Here is a 20911-nt window from a genome sequence, read left to right as displayed (position 1 = left end):
TTGCGGCCATAACGGATGCATCCCAGGTACGCGCGCCCGTAGGGGCCCCACAAGTTCTGGGGTTAGGCATGCACTGCGCATGCGCTGAAATCCAGAACTCAACAATCATCTTGACAGGTCGTACGAATCTGAAAGAAATGGGCCTATGTGGGCGGAGAGTTGGGCTATTTGCCCATTTTCTGCCCAGCGAATGCCCTTGAAAATTTAGGCCTGATGCAAACGGAAACCCCATAAGTATGAATGGGGATTCTCTTCTTTTATTGATTGGGCAAGCCCACATGATCCCTTGCAAACCGCCTGCACCCCTGGGGATACCTGGGTCTCTACCCGCGGTACCTGGAGAGGTTCAGGAGCGTGAATGTACGAACCTCCCAGACCACCAGGTAAATCCGTAGATTTTTTGCAGGTCGGGGGCATCTGCAAATTTTTGGCCAATGCTTGCTTTAAGTACTGCTAAATAGCATTATTGCTATTAGAATTAAATTTAGCCTTCATTGATGTAATGATTTAAAAGTGAATATTTTGATAAATATTTTAATTTTCAATTATTGGGTACAATTCAGAAAATGAGAGGACATACTTCTGATCCATGGATTCTTTTGAAAAATGCCAAATCCAATTTTACAGCAGTAGGCAATGTATACTGTGTCATGTGAAAGTATGAGCTATGAATTTGGAGATACGTATCAATAACTTGTAGGGATGTCTTCAAAAGAACCCATTATGGCACATATGAAATTTTATTCCAGCTTAGTCTCCAAATTCACTATGTTAATATTGTGCAAAGTTACACAATGATAGAATTTGTTGATGTAATAAACTAATTAATATTCTATGAATTATTTTGTAACCTTATACATTAATAGTCATGTATGTAACCAGCATACTACTGTAAACCCTATACAATTGTAACCCTCATGTAACCACTACATACTGTACATACTTACTAGAAATGCACACCTTGACCACAGGGGGTGTACTTGTGGGAGACACTCCTTACCTGGAGATTCAGGTATATAAGGGGAGGTCCCTCGCAGGGCCAGCACTCCTTGGTCCCGGTAATAAAGGTGAAGGTCACAGAGTGACTGTGTCTGCAGTACGTGCCTCGTGTGATTATGTTTAAGAGTTAAAGACTCAACACCTGGCGACGGGAAACGGGAATCTCTGAACCCAGAGGATGGCCACCGGTAGCTCAGAGGAACGTTACTGTGTGGGTGAAGACTGGGACGATTTTGTGGAGACACTCCAGCAGACCTTTGTCACGAAGGACTGGCTGGGAGAGGATGCGGCTGACAAGCGGAGGGCGCATCTACTAACAAGCTGTGGGATAAAAACGTACGCGCTGATAAGGACCTGCTCACACCCCACAAACTGGCCGACAAGTCTTTTGAAGAGCTCAGCCAGCTGATCAGCAAACACTTAAAACCGGCGAGCAGCATACACATGGCCCGGCACCGGTTCTACACACACCGACGTCGGGAAAGGCAAAACATCTCAGACTTTGTGGCAGACTTGCAGTGCTTGGCCAGCCTCTGTAAGTTCTTAGACGCCTGCATGGAGGAGATGTTAAGGGATTTTTTCATTGAGGGCATTAGCCATGCCGGGATCTTCAGGAAGCTCATAGAGACCATGGACTTAACTCTAGAAGGGGCAGCATTGATAGCTCAAACTTTCATAGCGGGGGAAGAAGAGACCAAGCTAATTTACACGAGTAGTCCTGGGTCCAACGTGGCGACGGACCAAGGAATTAATGTGATAAACGCGGCTCAAGATCTCACAGTCAGACAAAGGCATTTTGAAACTGCAGCAGTCAGACAAAGGCATTTTGTAACTGCCCAAGCTGAAACCGACTCTAAGGTGGGCCCCCGACAGGGACAATGGAGAGGGGAGCGGCAATTCACGCCATCAAGGGGACCATTGACACCCACCATCAGAGTGTTTAGAAACAACCAAGGGAACAATCAGAGAGGAATGCCTGCTAACAGTCCTTTTGTGAACAACGATCTCAGCCAATGCTGGAGATGCGGGGGCAGACATTATGCGAAAAGCTACAAATTCCAGCAGTTCGTCTGTAGGAATTGTAATGCCAGAGGACATTTGGCTAGGGTTTCCAAACAGCCAGTAGCGACGCTAATCTATGAAACAGAGGAATCAGGCGAGGGGTTTGCAGTGCAGGACAATGCTTGGGGTAAAGCCATGGATGCTGAAGTTCAGCGTGTTCATGTGGCTGACGTCCACAGCTCATACACCAAAACACCACCCATGATGATGAAAGTTTTATTGAATGGCATCCCGATGCGCATGGAGCTGGACACAGGGGCTAGCCAGTCCCTCATGAGTGCACAACAATTTGAGAAACTATGGCCACACAGAGCTAGCAGGCCCAAACTGGAACGAATTAATACGCAGCTACAGACGTATACCCAAGAGATCATTCCAGTGCTAGGCAGTGCAAACGTGGTGGTAACACACAACGGGTCACAGAACCGGCTGCCACTGTGGATTGTTCCGGGAAATGGCCCCGCGCTTTTGGGAAGGAGTTGGCTAGCTGAGATGAACTGGAAATAGGGGGATGTGCACGCCGTTTCATCTGTGGAGCGAAGCTCATGCTCACAGGTACTACAAAAATTCGGATCACTGTTTCAACCCGGTGTCGGAACGTTCAAGGGCACAAAAGTAGTTATATGCATCACCCCGGACGCCAGACCAGTGCACCACAAAGCCAGTACGTGCCATACGTGATACGTGAGAAAATAGAGAGTGAACTGGGCAGGCTGCTCAGAGAGGGCATAATTTCGCCCGTTGAATTTAGTCCCATTGTTCCTGTCCTTAAAGCGGACGGCTCGGTTAGGATCTGTGGTGACCACAAAGCCACCATCAATCGGGTGTCCCTGCAGGACAAATACCTGCTCCCGAGGGCGGAGGACCTTTTTGCCACATTAGCAGGTAGCAAGCTGTTCACTAAATTGGACCTCACTTCGGCCTACATGACTCAGGAACTGGCTGAAGAATCCAAGCTTCTGACCACCATCACGACGCACAAGGGTTTATTCATCTACAACAGGTGTCCTTTTGGCATCCGTTCGGCAGCCGCCATCTTTCAGAGAAACATGGAAAGCTTGCTGAAATCCATTCCCAGCACAATCAGATTCCAGGACGACATCCTAATAACGGGTCGAGACACCGAGGAACACTCCTCAACCTGGAGGAGGTGCTACGCCGACTGGACCGGGTAGGCCTGTGGCTGAAGAAGGCCAAGTGTTTTTGGCCCCAGAGGTTGAGTTTTTGAGCAGGGGGGTTGACGCAACGGGATCCAGCCTACTGAATCAAAAACGGAGGCGATCCGTCATGCGCCCCGGCCTGGCAACACATCGGAGTTGTGATCGTTCCTGGGACTTTTGAACTATTTGCCGAACTTAAGCACATTGTTGGAGCCGTTACACATGCTCCTGCGTAAGGGTCCAGAATGGTTTTGGGGGGGACTGTCAAGAACGGGCTTTCAACAGGGCGCGGAACCTGCTTTGATCTAACAAACTGTTAACGTTGTATAACCCCTGTAAAAAAAACTAGTTTTAACATGCGATGCATCATCATACGGGGTTGGGTGTGTGTTGCAGCAGGGTAATGGAGATGGACAACACCAACCGGTGGCTTATGCCTCCAGATCACTCTCCCAGGCTGAGCGTGGGTACGGCATGGTCGAAAAGGAAGCACTCGCTTGCATTTATGTTGTGAAAAAAAAGCACCAATACCTTTTCGGCAGACCGTTCGAGTTAGAAATGGACCACAAGCCGTTAACTTCTCTGTTGTCCGACAGCAAGGCGGTCAATGCAAATGCGTCAGCTCGCATACAGCGATGGGCTCTCACGCTGGCTGCGTATGACTACACCATACGGCACTGGCCAGGCACCTAAAACTGCGCTGACGCGCTAAGCAGGCTTCCCCTGGCCACCACCGAGGGGGCGGCGGAGCAAAACGCTGAGATGGTCATGGCTGTTGAGGCATTTGACATTGCAGGCTCCCCCATCACAGCCCGCCAGATCAAGCTCTGGACCAACAGGGACCCCCTCCTATCCATGATAAAGAAATGTGTCCTGACGGTGGATTGGGCGCCCACACACAGGGCGTGCCCCGAGGAGGTCAGACTGTTTCAGAGATGGATGGATGAGCTCTCCATCCAAGCCCACTGCCTGCTATGGGGCAGCCGAGTGGTCAACCCTGGCAGACATTGTTGAGGGCAAGCGCCAGTCCCAAACCGAGTGCCACGATCGTAACTCAAGGGAGAGGTGTATAGAAATGGATGATCCGGTATTTGTACTTAACCATGCATTGGGACCCATGTGGCTGGAGGGCACCGTAATTGTAAAGAGGGAAACAGGGTCATAGTGGTCAGACTCAATAATGGGCAGATATGCCGCAAACACTTGGACCAAGTAAAGAAAAGGTTCAGCATAGACACCGATGAACATGAAGAAGAGCATGAGATGTCAACCACACCACTGCCAGTGGACGAGCAACAAGGACAATCACCAGCATGCACAGTCCCTGCGACCAGCCTGGACAGGCCGGAATCACCTCAGGTGACAGAAACGCATGACAAGGCTCAGCCACCAGAGCCTCAACTGCGGCGCTCCACGAGAGAGCGTCGACCACCTGATAGACTTAACCTTTGAGTCAAAAAGACGTGAGGGGGGAGGTGATGTCATGTATGTAACCAGCATACTACTGTAAACCCTATACAATTGTAACCCTCATGGTAACCACAACATACTGTACATACTTACTAGAAGTGCACACCTTGACCACAGGGGGTGTTCTTGTGGGAGACACTCCTTACCTGGAGATTCTGGTATATAAGGAGAGGTCCCTCGCAGGGCCAGCACTCCTTGGTCCAGGCAATAAAGGTGAAGGTCACAGAATGACTGTGTCTGCAGTATGTGCCTCGTGTGATTATGTTTAAGAGTTAAGGACTCAACAAATATCTATCCATTAAAATTCTTAAATAAGCCAGTGAAAACTGAACTAATCAGTGGTCCAATTTTAAAATAATTAATTTAGAATTTGATTTAAACTCTGTTATACTTTGTTCTACTAAGAACAGGTCAAAATGCATTCAAATATGAATGTTCCAACTTCATAGGCTACATCCTGGTCAAATGTCCTCAAACAACTATAAGTGTTACCATTAACCAGAATATTCTAAGAATCACATTTTAAATTAGGTTTAATAAAGTGTAAAATCTTCAGATTCATTTGAAATTGTATTTTTAACAACTCTAAGCTCTTAATTTGGTCATTGGTACTTTTTCATAGGGCTCTGCTATAAATTCACTTTACAGGTAATTTGGCTGTGAATTACTGGCTTTTTTATACTTGTAAGAAATCCTAATAGATCAGCTCATATGTAATGCAATATATGAAGGTATGGATTCTGCTTTCTCTAAACTTTTTGCCTAAAACTGTACTTTTCCATATGTTCACCCTAAAAGATAAATTTCAATTATATTTAAGAGATAAAAAAATGTCAAGACTCATATTTAGAAACTACAGTTTCCCAACATTTACATATTTCCGTAACTCATTTTAAAACAGTTATCTATTGAACAACTTTTGCCTTTTCTTTCAGTGAATATTCATATCTACTATATCAAAATGTTTACTATATGTTTAGAGAGATTACTCTTACCAATGGGGTTTTGTATTTTGTTCCAAGTATACAGCTGGGCTCTTGGTCTTCTTTGGATTCTGCTTTCTCTAAACTTTTTGCCTAAAACTGTACTTTTCCATATGTTCACCCTAAAAGAAAAATTTCAATTATATTTAAGAGATAAAAAAAATGTCAAGACTCATATTTAGAAACTATACAGTTTCCCAACATTTACATATTTCTGTAACTCATTTTAAAACAGTTATCTATTGAACGACTTTTGCCTTTTCTTTCAGTGAATATTCATATCTCCTATATCAAAATGTTTACTATATGTCAGATGCAGATTAAGAAATGTCATTGGTAGTTCATTAATAAAAACTATTAAATAACTTTCAAATATGGTTTGGCTAAGAAATTATTTTCTAAATACTGAGAAGCTAGGAACTGTGAAGGAGCAGAGAGATTTATGGGCCCCAAGTACAGAAATCACTAAAAGCTAGTGGGCCGGTCCAAAAAAAGTTAAAAGACTAATGGAAAGTTGGCCTTTATCTCATGGAAGCTGGAATATAAAGGGGTGGAAGTTATGTTAGAATTATATAAAGCTCTGGTTAGACCCAAGTTCTGGGCACCACATCTCAGGAAGCATATATTGGCCTTGGCGGTGGTGCAGTGCAAATTCCCCAGAATAATACAGGGCTAAAGGGTTGAATGATGAGGGCAGGTTGCATAGATCAAGCTTGTATTTCTTAGTGTATAGAAGATTAAGGGATGATCTAATGAAGGTGTTTAAGATAATTAAAGGATTCAATAGGGTCGATAGAGATAAAACTATTTCCGCTGGTGGGTGAGCCCAGAACAAGGAGGCATAAACTTAAAATCAGAGCTAGGCCGTTCAGGAGTGATGTCAGGAAACACTTCTTCACATAAAGGATAGTGGAAATCTGGGTCTCTCTCCCACAAAATGCTGCTGATGCTAGATCTATTGAAAATTACAAAATTGAGATTGATAAGATTTTTGTTAGGCAAGGGTTTAGGGGATACAGAACCAAGACGGGTAGAAAGAGTTAAGATACAGATCCGCCATGATTTAATTGAATGGCGATACAGGCTCGAGGGGCTGAATGACCTAGTCCTGTTCCTCTGTTATTATGCTGTGTCGTATCCTGTTATACACCCTGTCTTCAGGTGCTAATGCTATAAATAAGTGATCTTGTACAGTTGTGCTTAAAATAGCACAGCAGATTCAAATTTCCAGCCTAACTGGTTTCTGAAAGTAAAAGAAAATAGATTTTAATACAAACAATCTGGATTTGAGTATGTTTAAATTACCAGGAGACTTTGGGTCAAAAATGGTTCCTGAATATTTAACATTAACCTAGGTAACAGAAAGCAAACCAAAATCCAACTTAATTATAAATGTAGCAGCAAGCAAACACAAACGTAAATACAGCAGATATATTATACTACCTGTATTAATTCTCTCTCCAATTAGTATTTTGTTATAATGAATTTACCTGTTATCTGGATCAATGTTCTCCTCAGTAATGGGGATACTGTGTTTGGAAATTGCCAGGCATTCTTCATTTCTTATATGCTTCTGACCTACAGTCTTCTCCTCTTTGGGCAGACTCTTTATTACAGAGGGAGGTGAACACGCACCAATTCGCCAATGTTCATCCTAAATTTAATACTTCAAATTAGTTATGTTTCGAAATGGCATGCATGATTTTTTTTAACAAGATGAAGTGATTTGGCATATAACCAATCCATATCTACTAGTTAATAAGATAACTGACCTAATTTTCCTCACAACTTCAGTAACCAACTGAAAATGTGAATTTTCTCCTTTGTGGAGGAATTTATTTGAAAGTATTATTAATATCAACTGATGTCCATTGTGTAGACATTTTCTTGTGGAGCACAATGAAAACTGGACTTCATAGAATCTTACAGTACAGAAGGAGACTATTTGGCCTATTGTGCCTGTGTCGGCTCTTTGAAAGAGCTGTCCAAATTTAGTCCCACACCCCAACTTTTTCTCCATAACTCTTCAAGTTTATACACAATTGCCATTTGAAATTTCCTACGGAATCTGCTTGCATCATCCTTTTGGATAGTGTGTTCCAGATCTTAATTACCCTTGGCGTGAAAAAAATTCTCATTTCCCCTCTTAATTATTTTAAATCTATGGCCACTGGTGACTGACTCACTTGCCAGAGGAAACAGTTTCTCCCAATTTACTCTATCAAAACGAATCATAATTTTGAATACCTCTATTAGGTCATCACTTAACCTTCTCTGCTCTAAGGAGAACAATCCCAGCTTTTCCAATCTCTCAACATAACTGAAGTCCCTCATCTCTGGTATCATCCTGGTAAACCTCCTCTGTATCCTCTCCAAGGCCTTGACATCCTTCCTAAAGTGTGGTGCCCAGAATTGTATACAATACTCCAGCTGAGGCCCAACCAGTGGTTTTGCATAATCTTTTTGTTTTGTATTCAAATCCCATATTTACAAAGTCAAGTATTCCAGATACTTTCTTAACTTCATTATCAACTTGCCTTGCCTTGCCAGTTTCAAAGATTTGTGAATATGCACCGACAGGCCCCTCTGCTTTTGCACCCTCCCCACGCACAATAGTACCATTTAGATTATACTGCTTCTTCACGTTGTTCCTCCCAAAGTGCATAATTTCACACTTATCCACATTAAATTGCTTCTGCCATGTTTCTGTCCATTTCATCAGTCTGTTTATGTCCTCATGACGTCAGGTACTATCGTCCTCACTATTTACTACATTGCCAAGTTTTGTATCATCTGCAAACTTAAAAATTATACTCCCTATACCCAAGTCCAGGTCATTTATATATAACAAGGAAAGTAATGATCCGAATACAAATCCCTGGGACCCCAGTGCACATTTCTCCAGTCAAAAAACATGTACGCAAGTTACTACTGTCCTCTTAATCCCCTGTGCTTCTATTTTCCGAATAAGTCTGCTATATGGTACTTTATTAAATGACTATCGTTAAAAGGAAATTTAAAGTAAAAGGATGCCCAATATCCTTTATAAAATATAATAGAAACTGCATAACTTTTAACCCATGAAGATGACCATAAAGTTTTTCACACCATTTGACAGGCACTGCATCAATATTCTGATGTATACTACTGAAAAAAGAATGTTACTGCAAGGCATCAAATATTTTTTCATCATAGACATAAATGTAAAAAAAAATGTCCTTAAAATAACTAAATCCTTTTTATCTTTTGAGTTATGCATGTGTTTAAAACATTATATACAAAAATTATTAAACATTCTAAAATAGTATTGAACTTTTTAAATTTGCATTATCGATTGAGTAAACTAAAGCAATTTATATTACTTTGATTTAAAGTGGTTGCTGCAAAGGACTAGAAACACATATTGTTAGTTGTAAACAAGTGAATCTCGAGAGTACTAAAGAAATTTAGGCATTGCCGACCTATTGGTTTCTCAAATGCAACTGTTTCTGTAACCTGCTGTCCTATTGATAGTATTTAGACAGCAGTACAAATGGGGGAACATGTGCATGGCAATGCATGGAGTATTGCTCATTAACCTGAGAAAAGTTGTTGGGGTAGTTAGCTCTTGACAATTGGTAAAAGCAAAATAGCAATCCAGGGAACACAGTTACCAGAGAGTGACACACCACCCAGGGAACACAATTACCACACTGACAAGGATAACTGCTGCCATTTTAAAGAAAAACAATTAAAGATCAACTTTTGGAGATAATCCCGATTGTTATGAACATCCTATACTCACAGATTGTACTGCATTTTTGAAAGTAGTGCAGCAAAGATCATGGTGTAAGAATAAAAGTGTTCAGTAATAAAATTGATTCTGTGTACGTATAAATATTGAAAGTGTAGACTATACGAAAAGATAGTTTTGAAAGATTCAAAATGGAAGCTTACAGACCTCCAGCATGGTGTTTGTGTATTGTGTTAATTGGAAAGCCATTAACCTAATCAAGGAATCCTCCAGACAGACACATGAGTGAGGAGAGCCAATAAGGAACAGTCCTGGGGCTTTCTGAGGAACAATGGCTTTAAGAGGTATAAGAGCTCAAGCCAAAGATTTTTCTCTCTTCTCTTTTTTTCCTGAGCACATGGCAGACCTCTTGCTGAAGACCAGCCGAAACAGCAAGCCGTGTGCTCAGCAGCCAGCCTGAGGATAGTGACGTATACCTTTTTAATAAGTCATTATTGTAACATTGTATCTGTTGTAACTAAGTACGATCCGTAGGATAGCCGATGACATGTGGATAAATGTGCATGTGTGTGTGTTTTAATAAACTTGTTCCGAATTGTTTTTAAAAGACTCAGTCTCACTGTCAATTTAATGTTAGAGATTTAGAAATCTTACAAATTTGTGGAGAATGTGCATCTGGCGAGACAGATTTTTGATGATTCTTTTGAACAATTGGAAATTTCGGGAGTTGCGATTCTAACCTGTGTTGCGAAGTATAATTATAAACGGTTAAACGGATCGGGAGAAGTTGCGTTTTAAGGAGCAGTCGTCTGGATAGTTGGAACTGTTTAAGTGGGGACCCACCAGTGGTTATATTCAAAAGACACAGGATGAAGGGACCGGTCATGGACAGAAAGCCAACAATAAAAAGAAATGTTGAGCTAGTTTATCAAGAGAAGTCGTCCAAAAAGTTCCCGATACAAGACATAGAATAGTTAAAGGCACAGGCACGGTACTTCTGCAAGGGCCAACACGTGTCCTTCGGGGAGCTGGTGGCATTTATCCAGGAGAAAGTAGATAAAGGAGAGCTAAGGCCAAAACGGGCAAACAGTCTTGTGGCATTTAGCGCATTTTATTGTGCCCGGAGAGATGAGGAATTAATGAGGCAGGAGGCCAAAGTGATACAAGATTTTAAAGAATTGCAAGTAAAAGAGATTCAATCAAAAGAAAGAGAGATTAAAGGTATAAAGCAATAAAAGGAAGAAGGCCTTCAACTTGTGAAGCAGTTAAGAGGCAGAAATACAGCATTTAAGACAAGAAATTGGTTGATTAAACCACAGTATTAAGCAATTAGAAAGAAGGGCTGAACAGGCAGCTTCATTGCTACAACAACAAAGCCTCTCAAATTTAAATGCCACAGCTGCCATTGTTGAAGCAAATGAAAACAAATTAAGAGTTAAAAAAGTATAAATTGAAAAACTTGAGGTTCCAGCAAGAGATAGAAAATGCTAGGGGCGCATTAAGGGAAGTAATTAAGAAGCCACATAGGGAGGCAGATTACTCCCAGTACCTACTAGAAATAGCGAGGCTAAAAAGTAATTTGGGGGAGCAGCAGGCCCTGGTATCCGCAGTAACACGGGGAGCCATAACAGAGACAGGAGAAGCGGACAATGGGGAGACAGATTGGGAAGAGGAAGGCAGTCAGTATAGTCCTCAGGTGGGTGGTGTAGGATGGGATACCTTGGAGGCACATGAGCCAATCGTAGCCGTAGTAACCACTTCTTTACGACTTAATATGCGCGGTCGCATCACCAGTAACCATACCGATTCACGGCCCATATCTGGTGCTGACGCCACGGCATGTAGCCACGAGTTGGGGCCCATTAATGATGGGGATGACCCACTGGAAGTTAATAGGAGATGGGCAAATTTCAGGAGGTGTCACCCCGAGTTGGAAGAAAGAGAATTAACACGAGTCCTCCTCTTGGCCTGTTCCACTTCCCTGAAAGATAATCTGCCAGACGCCATCCTCCAGCCTGGCGCAGCGGCCGATGCACTCATGACCAAGATCCTAAACCATTTAGGGATCCAAAACTCGAACTTAGTGGCTCTGCTTAATCAGACCAAACAGCGCCCAGAAGAGACCCCTAGAACCTTCAGTAATCGCCTGTACGATATCTATCAACGTTCGCAGAACCAGGCACCCGCAAATGCTACACTAGGAAAGAATCAGGAACAATTTAAATCGATGTTCCTAACCCAACTCCACCCTTTAGTTAAAACCACCCTGGGCATATCCATGAGGCCCACCAATCAGTGGACAGATAGAGAGACCAGCGCTCAAATTGCCTGGGAGATGGTAAAAGACCAATTAAAGGCGAAATCACAACCCACTGCGAATAAACCAGTGTCAATGGTGGAGCTATCTCGAAACTACCCCTTTAAGGGACAGTGCTTTAATTGTCAGAAGGTAGGCCACCTAGCAAAAGACTGCAGCAAATCCAGAGCAGCAGTGAACCATGATACAATGCATAGATACCTCCCGAGGGACGAATCCAAGCCCTCTGGGACAGATCAACGATTGCATCAATTGATAACCCTTATACAAACCCAAATTGCCATGGGGAGAATGCAAAATCATTTACCGGTGCACGCAATCGCCGATGCACACTCATTAGAGAGACCCATTCCAGGATCGACCCAATAACAGGGTTCGGCCCCCAAAGATTGGTCGGAAGTGGGGTTCCAACGTCATGGTAGCGGGAGATCAGTAGTTCTTGTTGTCTTAAAAGGGGGCAGGCAGCAGATTATGCATATCGATACTGGCTCAGCCATTACCATCATCCACACCCCATACCCTGAACGCCATGCAGCGGCGGGCAAGGGTTGTATGACCCTTCAAGGGTTTAACGGTGATACAACCACCACGTATACAGGGAAAGCCACTGAACTTCAGTTGGGAGGCCTCACCTGTAAGGTCCCAGCGCCGATGCTGATGACCACCCGACAGAAGGGGAATTTTAGGGACTGATATGTTGGATCAGAATGGCGCAGTGATAGATTATAATCAGGACTGTGTTTGGATGGGATTGAGAGATAAGGTAGGAGTGACAGAAATTTCAGATGCTCATTCGGTTTTTGCTATTAAAAAGCCATCTGAATATGACCCTCCAGGGAACGAAAATGAAGCTGTGGCAAAACTAATTCAGGAATACCGAGCGGTGTTTGCCACATGCAAGCATGACTGTGGAAAAATGGCAGGCGGGTACTAAAACTAAACCATTCCCTGGGCCTGGTGTGGTGGCCGGACACCTAACTGTGTGGCTATGGGCAGGGGCTTCCTCTTGTGTGCTACAAGTTCAGTGGTATTTATTGTGTTGGGAGGGTCTGGGATCAGGTAGGAGTCCATACTCCGATCCCATCTGATCCCAGCCCCGGCGTCCTGCCAATGCCTCGAAAAGGCAATCGACACACCTGCTGGGCAGATCTGCTCCGACCCCCACATACAAACACATAAATTCCCTGTTCCTCCTTCCACCACTTGTCCCAGCCCCCTCCCCTTCCTCCTTTGACCCCGGATCTGTCGGTATGTATATTTCACCAGTTCTTCCCAGTCAACTGTCTGGTTCCCCGTGTCCTGACTCAATTTCCTGAGCCACCACCACCATCCCAGAGGAATGTGTCCCTTGCACTTCAAGCATATGGACTTGTCCTTGGTCACCCCAACCCGTGTGGCTGTGACCTTCAGTCTGGAACACGGTATGGAAGCCTCCCCGTATGTGAACCCGGTGTGGCTGGAGTATTTTGTCGAAATCGACTCCAGCCACCTGGCCACCTTCCCTCGTGGAAGTAGGCTGCCATCCCATCCGTATCCCCTGTCCTATCCCCCTGTGTCATGGTGGGTCCATTCCCCCCAGTATATCCGTAGAGGAAGGACAACTCGGCGTCCCCCCTCCTGCTGTACCATGTTCCGGCCAAGCTCCAAAGAACGATTACCAGGGTATCCTCCATCTTTCTCTCGGCTTCCTGTGAAGATACAAAAAAACAACCACCTTTCTGTGAGAGGATATACCTCCACACATTCTGTAAAACACGAAACTGAGAAGGAAACTATATACACCGCCACCCGTCTCTGGGTGGCCCCGCTAGGTCTCTACGACCCTGGGTCTTTTACGGCTCATTGGAGGTGTGTAAGGAGGTGACCATGGTGCTCTCAGACGTGGGATACTGCTACTCCTCCTAACCACCACCACCGCGGGCTCCTCACTGTCCCAAACTACGGGAGGAAGACCCGCGTCCACCATGCTGTTTACAGCGCCTTGGTGCTTCTTTCTCTTTCTCGCCCTTTCCCCCGGGTTAAACTGTTGTGTATCTGTAAAGCATGCACTCCCATGTTCCGCCACCAGGGAGCGCATCCCCTGAAGTCCCAAGGAATCCCAGCATCCCTTGGGAGCACTGTATATAAGCCAGCCCCTCAGGCCTGTTCCTCATTCTGGAATGTCTTAATAAAGACTGAGGTCACTGTTACTTTAACCTCCCAGTGTGCAGCCTCATCTGCGTCAGGAACACAATAACTGGCGACGAGTATACGAATCCAACCCAAAGATGCAGCAAACAGTGGGCATCCGGGAGAAGTTCTCAGAGGGTGAGGACTGGGAAGCCTATGTCGAATGGCTAGACCAGTACTTTGTAGCCAACGAGCTGGATGGAGAAGGAAGCGCTGCAAAAAGGAGAGCGGTCCTCCTCACGGTCTGCGGGGCACCGACCTACAGCCTCACGAAGAATCTTCTGGTTCCGGTGAAACCCACAGATAAGTCGTATGAGGAGCTGTGTATACTGGCTCGGGAGCATCTTAACCCGAGGGAGTGCGTGCTGATGGCGAGGTATCGGTTCTATACGTGCTAGCGATCTGAAGGTCAGGAAGTGGCGAGCTATGTCGCCGAGCTAAGGCAACTTGCAGGACAATGTGAGTTTCATGGCTACCTGGAGCAGATGCTCAGAGACTTTTTTGTACTGGGCACTGGCCACAAGACCATCCTACGAAAACGTTTGACTGTAGAGACACTGCCCCTCAGTAAGGTCATTGCGATAGCACAGGCGTTAATATCCACCAGTGATAATACCAAACAAATCTCTCAGCACACAAGTGCTAGCAATGTTCATAAATTAACTGGAACTGTGTTTGCGAGCAGAAATGCACAGGGCAGAAACCACAAGGCTGCAACTGCCAGCAGGCCTCAGGTGACCCAGATGACCGAGTCTGCAACAAAGGATGAATGCAAGGCAATTCACACCTTGTTGGTGTTGTGGAGGCTTCCATTCAGCCTATTCAAATGGTATGTTTGCAAGAGCTGTGGAACAATGGGGCACCTCCAACGAGCTTGCAGATGAGCTGCAAGCTCTGCAAAACCTGCTCACCAACCACATGGCAGAGGAAGGTCGGTCCATGGTGAATCAAAGCAATTTCGAGCCTCAGAGAGAGGAGGCAGATGCTGAAGTACATGAGGTGCACACATTTTCGACGAAATGTCCACCTATAATGCTAAATGTAAAATTGAATGGCTTACCCATAGCCATGGAACTTGGCACTGGCGCTAGCCAATCCATCATGAGTAAAAAGATGTTTGAGAGACTGTGGTGCAACAAGGCACTCAGACCAGCCCTGAGCCCCATCCACATGAAACTGAGAACGTACACCAAAGAGCTCATCATTGTCCTGGGCAGCGCCATGGTCAAGGTCACCTACGAGAGCACGGTGCATGAACTGCCACTCTGGATTGTCCCGAGCAATGGCCCCACACTGCTTGGAAGGAGCTGGCTGCGCAAAATCCGCTGGAACTGGGATGACATCCGAGCGCAATCACATGTCGATGTGGGCTCATGTACCCAGGTTCTTAACAAATTTCCTTCCCTTTTTGAGCCAGGCATTGGAAACTTTTCCGGGGCGAAGGTGCGGATCCACTTGGTCCCAGAGGCACGACCCATTCACCACAAGGCGCGAGCGGTACCTCACATGATGAGGGAGAGAGTGGAAATTGAACTGGACAGGCTGCAACACATCATCTCCCCAGTGGAATTCAGCGAGTGGGCCAGCCCGATTGTTCCAGTAGTCAAAAGTGATGGCACGGTTAGGATTTGCGGCGATTATAAACTAACTATTAATCGTTTCTCGCTACAGGACAATACCCGCTACCTAAGGCAAACGACCTATTTGCGACGCTGGCAGGAGGCAAGACGTTCACCAAGCTCGACCTGACTTCGGCCTACATGACGTAGAAGCTGGAGGAGTCTCCGAAGGGCCTCACCTGCATCAACACGCACAAGGGACTGTTCATCTACAACAGATGCCCCTTTGGAATTCGGTTGGCTGCAGCGATCTTCCAGAGAAACATGGAGAGCCTACTCAAGTCGGTACTACGCACAGTGGTTTTTCAGGATGACATATTGGTCACGGGCCGGGACACCGTCGAGCACCGACAAAACCTGAAGGAGGTCCTCCAGCGATTGGATTGCGTAGGGCTGCGGCTGAAGAGGTCGAAATGCGTTTTCATGGCAGCAGAAGTGGAGTTTTTGGGGAGAAAGATCACGGCGGATTGCATTCGGCCCACAGACGCCAAGACAGAGGCTATCAGGAACGTGTCCAGGCCACAGAACGTCACAGAGCTGCGGTCGTTTCTGGGACTCCTCAACTATTTTGGTAACTTCCTATCGGGGTTAAGCACCCTCTTCGAGCCCCTACATGTGTTATTGCGAAAAGCTGAGAACTGGGTATGGGGAAAAAAACAAGTAATTGCTTTTGAGAAAGCCAGAAATATTTTATGCTCCAACAAGCTGCTTGTAGTGTATAACCCATGTAAAAGACTTGTGCTAGCGTCGTCGTATAGAGTCGGGTGTGTATTACAACAAGCTAACGCTGCGGGGAAGTTGCAACCTTTCGCCTATGCCTCCAGGAGCTTGTGTAAAGTCGAAAAGGCCTACAGCATGAGTGAGAAAGAGGCATTAGCGTGTGTGTTCGGGGTAAAGAAAATGTATCAGTAACTGTTTGGCCTCAAATTTGAGCTGGAAACCGATCACATGCTCCTCACATCTCTGTTCACTAAAAACAAGGGGATAAATACTAATGCCTCAGCCTGCATACAAAGGTGGGCACTCGCGCTATCAGTGTATAACTATACCATCTGCCACAGGCCAGGCACCGAGAAATGTGCGCATTCTCTCAGTCGGCTACCATTGCCCACCACATGGGTGGAAATGGCGCAGCCTGCAAACTTGTTGATGGTGGCGCAGCCCGCAGACTTGTTGGTGGCCATGGAAGCGTTTGAAAATGATAAATCACCTATCACAGCCCGCCAGATTAGGACTTGGACCAGCCAAGATCCTCTGCTGTCCCTAGTAAAAAACTGTGTACTGCATGGGAGCTGGGCCAGCATCCCCGTTGAAATGCAAGAGCTAATCAAGCCGTTCCAGCGGCGAAAGGACGAACTGTCCATTCAGGCAGACTGCCTGTTGTGGGGTAACCGCGTAGTGCTACCAAAAAAGGGCAGGAAGACGTTCATCTCAGATCTTCATAGCACACACCCGGGTACAGTAATGATGAAAGCGATAGCCAGATCCCACGTGTGGTGGCCCGGTATCGACTCTGACTTAGAGTCCTGTTTATGGCAATGCCACGTGTGTGCTCAGTTGAGCAACGCGCCCAGAGAGGCACCACTAAGTTTGTGATCCTGGCCATCCAGACCATGGTCGAGGATCCATGTCGACTATGTGAGCCCATTTCTCGGTAAAATGTTCCTGGTGGTGGTGGATGCTTTTTCAAAATGGATTGAACGTGAAATAATGTCGGGAAGCACCGCCACCGCCACCATTGAAAGCCTGAGGGCCATGTTTGCCACTCATGGCCTGCCTGACATACTGGTCAGTGACAACGGGCCATGTTTCACCAGTGCCGAATTTAAAGAATTCATGACCCACAATGGGATCAAACATGTCACCTCGGCCCCGTTTAAACCGGCCTCTAATGGGCAGGCAGAGTGGGTAGTACAATCAAACAGAGTCTTAAAAGAGTCACAGAAGGCTCACTCCAAACCTGTCTGTCCCGAGTACTGCTCAGCTACCGCACAAGACCCCACTCGCTCACAGGGGTGCCCCTGGCTGAGCTACTCATGAAAAGGACATTTAAAACCAGACTCTTGCTGGTTCACCCCAACTTGCATGATCAGATAGAGAGCAGGCGGCAGCAACAAAATGTAAACGATGGCCGTGCCACTGTGACATGGGAAATTGATCTGAATGACCCTGTGTCTGTGCTAAACTATGGACATGGTCCCAAGTGGATCGCGGGTACGGTGATAACTAAAGAAGGGAGTAGGATGTTTGTAGTCAAACTAGGCAATGGACAAATTTGCAGAAAGCACCTGGACCAAATGAGGCTGCGGTTCATAGACTGCCCTGAACAACCCACAGCAGACACCACTTTTTCGAGCCCACAACACACACTCAAAGGATCAACGACACCACCCCCGACCAGGAAATTGAACCCATCACGCCCAACAAGGCCAGGCTCACCTAGCAGCCCTGCAGGGCCAACACGCCAGCCCAGCGAGGACACAGCCAACACACCAGAACAGACATTTGTACCGAGGCGGTCCACCAGGGAAAGAAAGGCTCCCGACCGCCTCACCTTGTAAATAGTTTTCACTTTGACTTTGGGGGGTAGTGATGTTGTGTATCTGTAAAACATGCACTCCCATGTTCCGCCACCAGGGAGTGCATCCCCTGCAGTCCCAAGGGATCCCAGCACTCCTTGGGAGCACTGTATATAAGCCGGCCCCTAAGGCCTGTTCCTCACTCTGGAGTGTCTTAAATAAAGACTGAGGTCACTGTTACTTTACCCTCCTTGTGTGCAGTCTCATCTGTTAGGAACACAATATAAACAACTTGCACTGGTTCACTTAGGAACCACTTTGTGCACTTCGGAAGCTTAATCGCGTACACCATGGGACTGGCCTTATCTACGATGCTGTAGGGTCCCATGTACAAAGGCTCAAACATGCCCACCCGAGCTTAATTGCAGACCATGACCTGATCCCCTACCTTCCACTGGTGGTTTCTCCGGTGCTGCTTCCCCATGTTGCTGGCAGCTTGCCAATGAATCTGTTTCAAGTGCTTGAACAGATTCTTGACAAACTTGTCCCGGTTTACCTCTCTCACCTGCCCCGCTGTGAGAACCGGCCCCAGAACATGGGTGGGCGTGTGCATGACCCTACCAGTCATTAGCTCTTGCAGGAATACCCTGTGCTTCTGGAGAGGCTGGCTCAGACCCCTATCAGGACAAGCGGCAGGACCTCAACCCACCTTTTCAGTGACTGCCCTGTTTCCTTCCGCAGCCTTTTTTTAGTGGTCCGATTAAGTCGCTCCACAACCCCTGATGACTGTGGGTTGTGAGCCACATGCCATTTTTCCTTCTATTCCTTGCACTTTCAAGATAGCCTGCATGACCTGCCCTGTGAAGTGACTCCCCTGGTCGGACTGCACAATCTGTGGCAGTCCCCACCTAGAGAACACTTCCCTCACCAAGATCCTTGCCGTCGCCAACGCTGTGGCTGATCAGCAAGGGAAGGCTTCAACCCACTTCGAGGATACATCCACTAGGACCAAGCAGTACTTGTAACCCCCCTTTGCGGTGGGCAATGGCCCGATGTAATCGACCTGCACCGACTGCCGTGGTCTCTCTACCCTTCTCGTGTGTCCCATGGGAACGTTTCTTTTCTTTGGATCGGGGTTGTTCGCTGCGCACACCAGACAGTCTGCGCAAAAATAGCGGACATCCTCCCTCAGTGCCGGCCACCACCCTGCCTGTTCTACCCTCTGCCAGCTAGTCTCCAGCCCTGGGTGTCCTGCTCCTGGGCCCCCATGAGCTATCTGGAGGAATTCCCTCTGGTGCTGTTCTGGAACTACCCACTGATCTCCCCTGAAAAGCATTCCCTTTAAAGTAATGCCCGCTACCCCGACCAGGTCCTCTACCTTTTCTCCCATAGCCAGCTGTTCCAAGACAACCTTGAGGACAGGATCCTGTGCCTGGACTTTCGTCAAGTGCGGGGCCAATGGTACCCCTACACTCCCTTGTGCCCCCTCTTTGTCCCGGATCGCTGCTACTGGGCTGAACCCGTATGGGTCCCAAAACTCTCCTGTTTTGACTCCCTCCTTGGCTCATCAGCCTTTTGGTTGCCTTCCCCTCTGGGCTCTGTCTTGGAATGGGCCTTTACTTTATGTATGTAATGGCTTCCCTGGTTCTCTAAGATCCTTTGCAACAGTGGTTTGGATGCTAAGGGTTTCCCGTCTGCGGAAGTGAAATCGCGATGAGACCAGATGGCCAAGTATTCGGTGCACAAATTGCCATACGAAAATGGAATCCGAGCAGATGGTGTATGGGGTCGGGAACTCGTCGGCGTGGGCAACGACGTACGCCACCGCCGACAGTTCGGCGTGCTGAGCACTCAGGTGCTCGGGAGTTTAATGGCCCTTGCAATGCCTGCCGTCGGATCATAAATCCCACACCCAGTGAAACGCGTCCCTGCTACCACCGAACTGGATCCTTCGACATATATTTCGCGTCCCGTGGGATGTAACCCGGCCCAAAATCCGATGTCTACGTCCCATACTCCCTCTACCGAATACTTATGGGCCGTCCCTGCACAGATCATGCTAGCTGCCAGCTTGGGCTCACACAGGCCTTGCACTCGCTGATTCATCTGTGAGAGCTATTAAGTCGAGCAAGCAATGCGAACACTGCTCACTGTGCCGTCCTTTATCCTCCCATCTAGTAACATCTGAGTGGGGGTGTGGTGGGTTAGTAGAATGATCTGGGATGACACCGTGAAGAGGTGCCTCTTGCAATTGTACCCCCGTTCTACATCGGTGAGGACTCTTGAGGAGTAAGCCACAGGTCTCAGCTTGCCGTGCCGCTCCTGGATCAGCACAGTGGGCGTGCAAACTGGGATGTTCTTGTTGAGCACCCGATAGTCCACGGTGGCCCTCCACGACTGGTCCAGTTTCCGAACCGGCCAAAGTGGAGAGTTCACATGTGTGGCGATGGGCCCCAACACCTCCTGGGCTACCAGGGATCCAAGTGCCATCTCTAAGTCGGCCTCTGCCTCCTTGGGGAAATTATACTGTTTCTGCGGTCGGGACGTGGAGTCTCCTTATACCCTGACTTCTATCCCCGTCACCTTACTGCAGTCGTGTTTGTGTGTGGCGAGCGATGCGAGATCGTCCCGCGCGTAAGTCTGGTATTCGGCTGGAGTATTATTGACTAATTGCTCTAGGTCGTAACTACCCTTCGGCTTCATTGTACACACTGTGTCTTTACCCTCCTCCTTCCTTGGGATCACCACAACTTCTTCCTCATTATCGGAACCCACTGCTCCCCAAAGGCAGTGATGCCTCAAATCCACTATGATTCTGTGGGCTAACATAAAGTCGGCCCCTAGGACTCCTGACCTTGGCTGCTCCCATTTCAGCAGGAT

At 46.7% G+C, this 20911-nt stretch overlaps 1 protein-coding gene across 1 annotated transcript in view; it reads right to left on the bottom strand.

The window, feature by feature from the left end:
• LOC139265352 (cilia- and flagella-associated protein 337-like) overlaps window positions 1-20911 on the bottom strand; it is a 119221-nt gene that overhangs the window by 19522 nt on the left and 78788 nt on the right. Inside the window, exons 16-17 of the mRNA XM_070882325.1 lie at window positions 7165-7328; window positions 5687-5796 (exon numbers count right to left, since the gene is read on the bottom strand). Of these exons, the coding sequence (XP_070738426.1) occupies window positions 5687-5796; window positions 7165-7328 (274 nt within the window). The remainder of the gene's footprint in view (window positions 1-5686; window positions 5797-7164; window positions 7329-20911) is intronic.

Source organism: Pristiophorus japonicus, chromosome 6 (assembly GCF_044704955.1).
Source record: "Pristiophorus japonicus isolate sPriJap1 chromosome 6, sPriJap1.hap1, whole genome shotgun sequence".
Taxonomy (NCBI): Eukaryota; Metazoa; Chordata; class Chondrichthyes; family Pristiophoridae; genus Pristiophorus; species Pristiophorus japonicus.
This window is presented reverse-complemented; position numbering and strand designations above follow the sequence as displayed.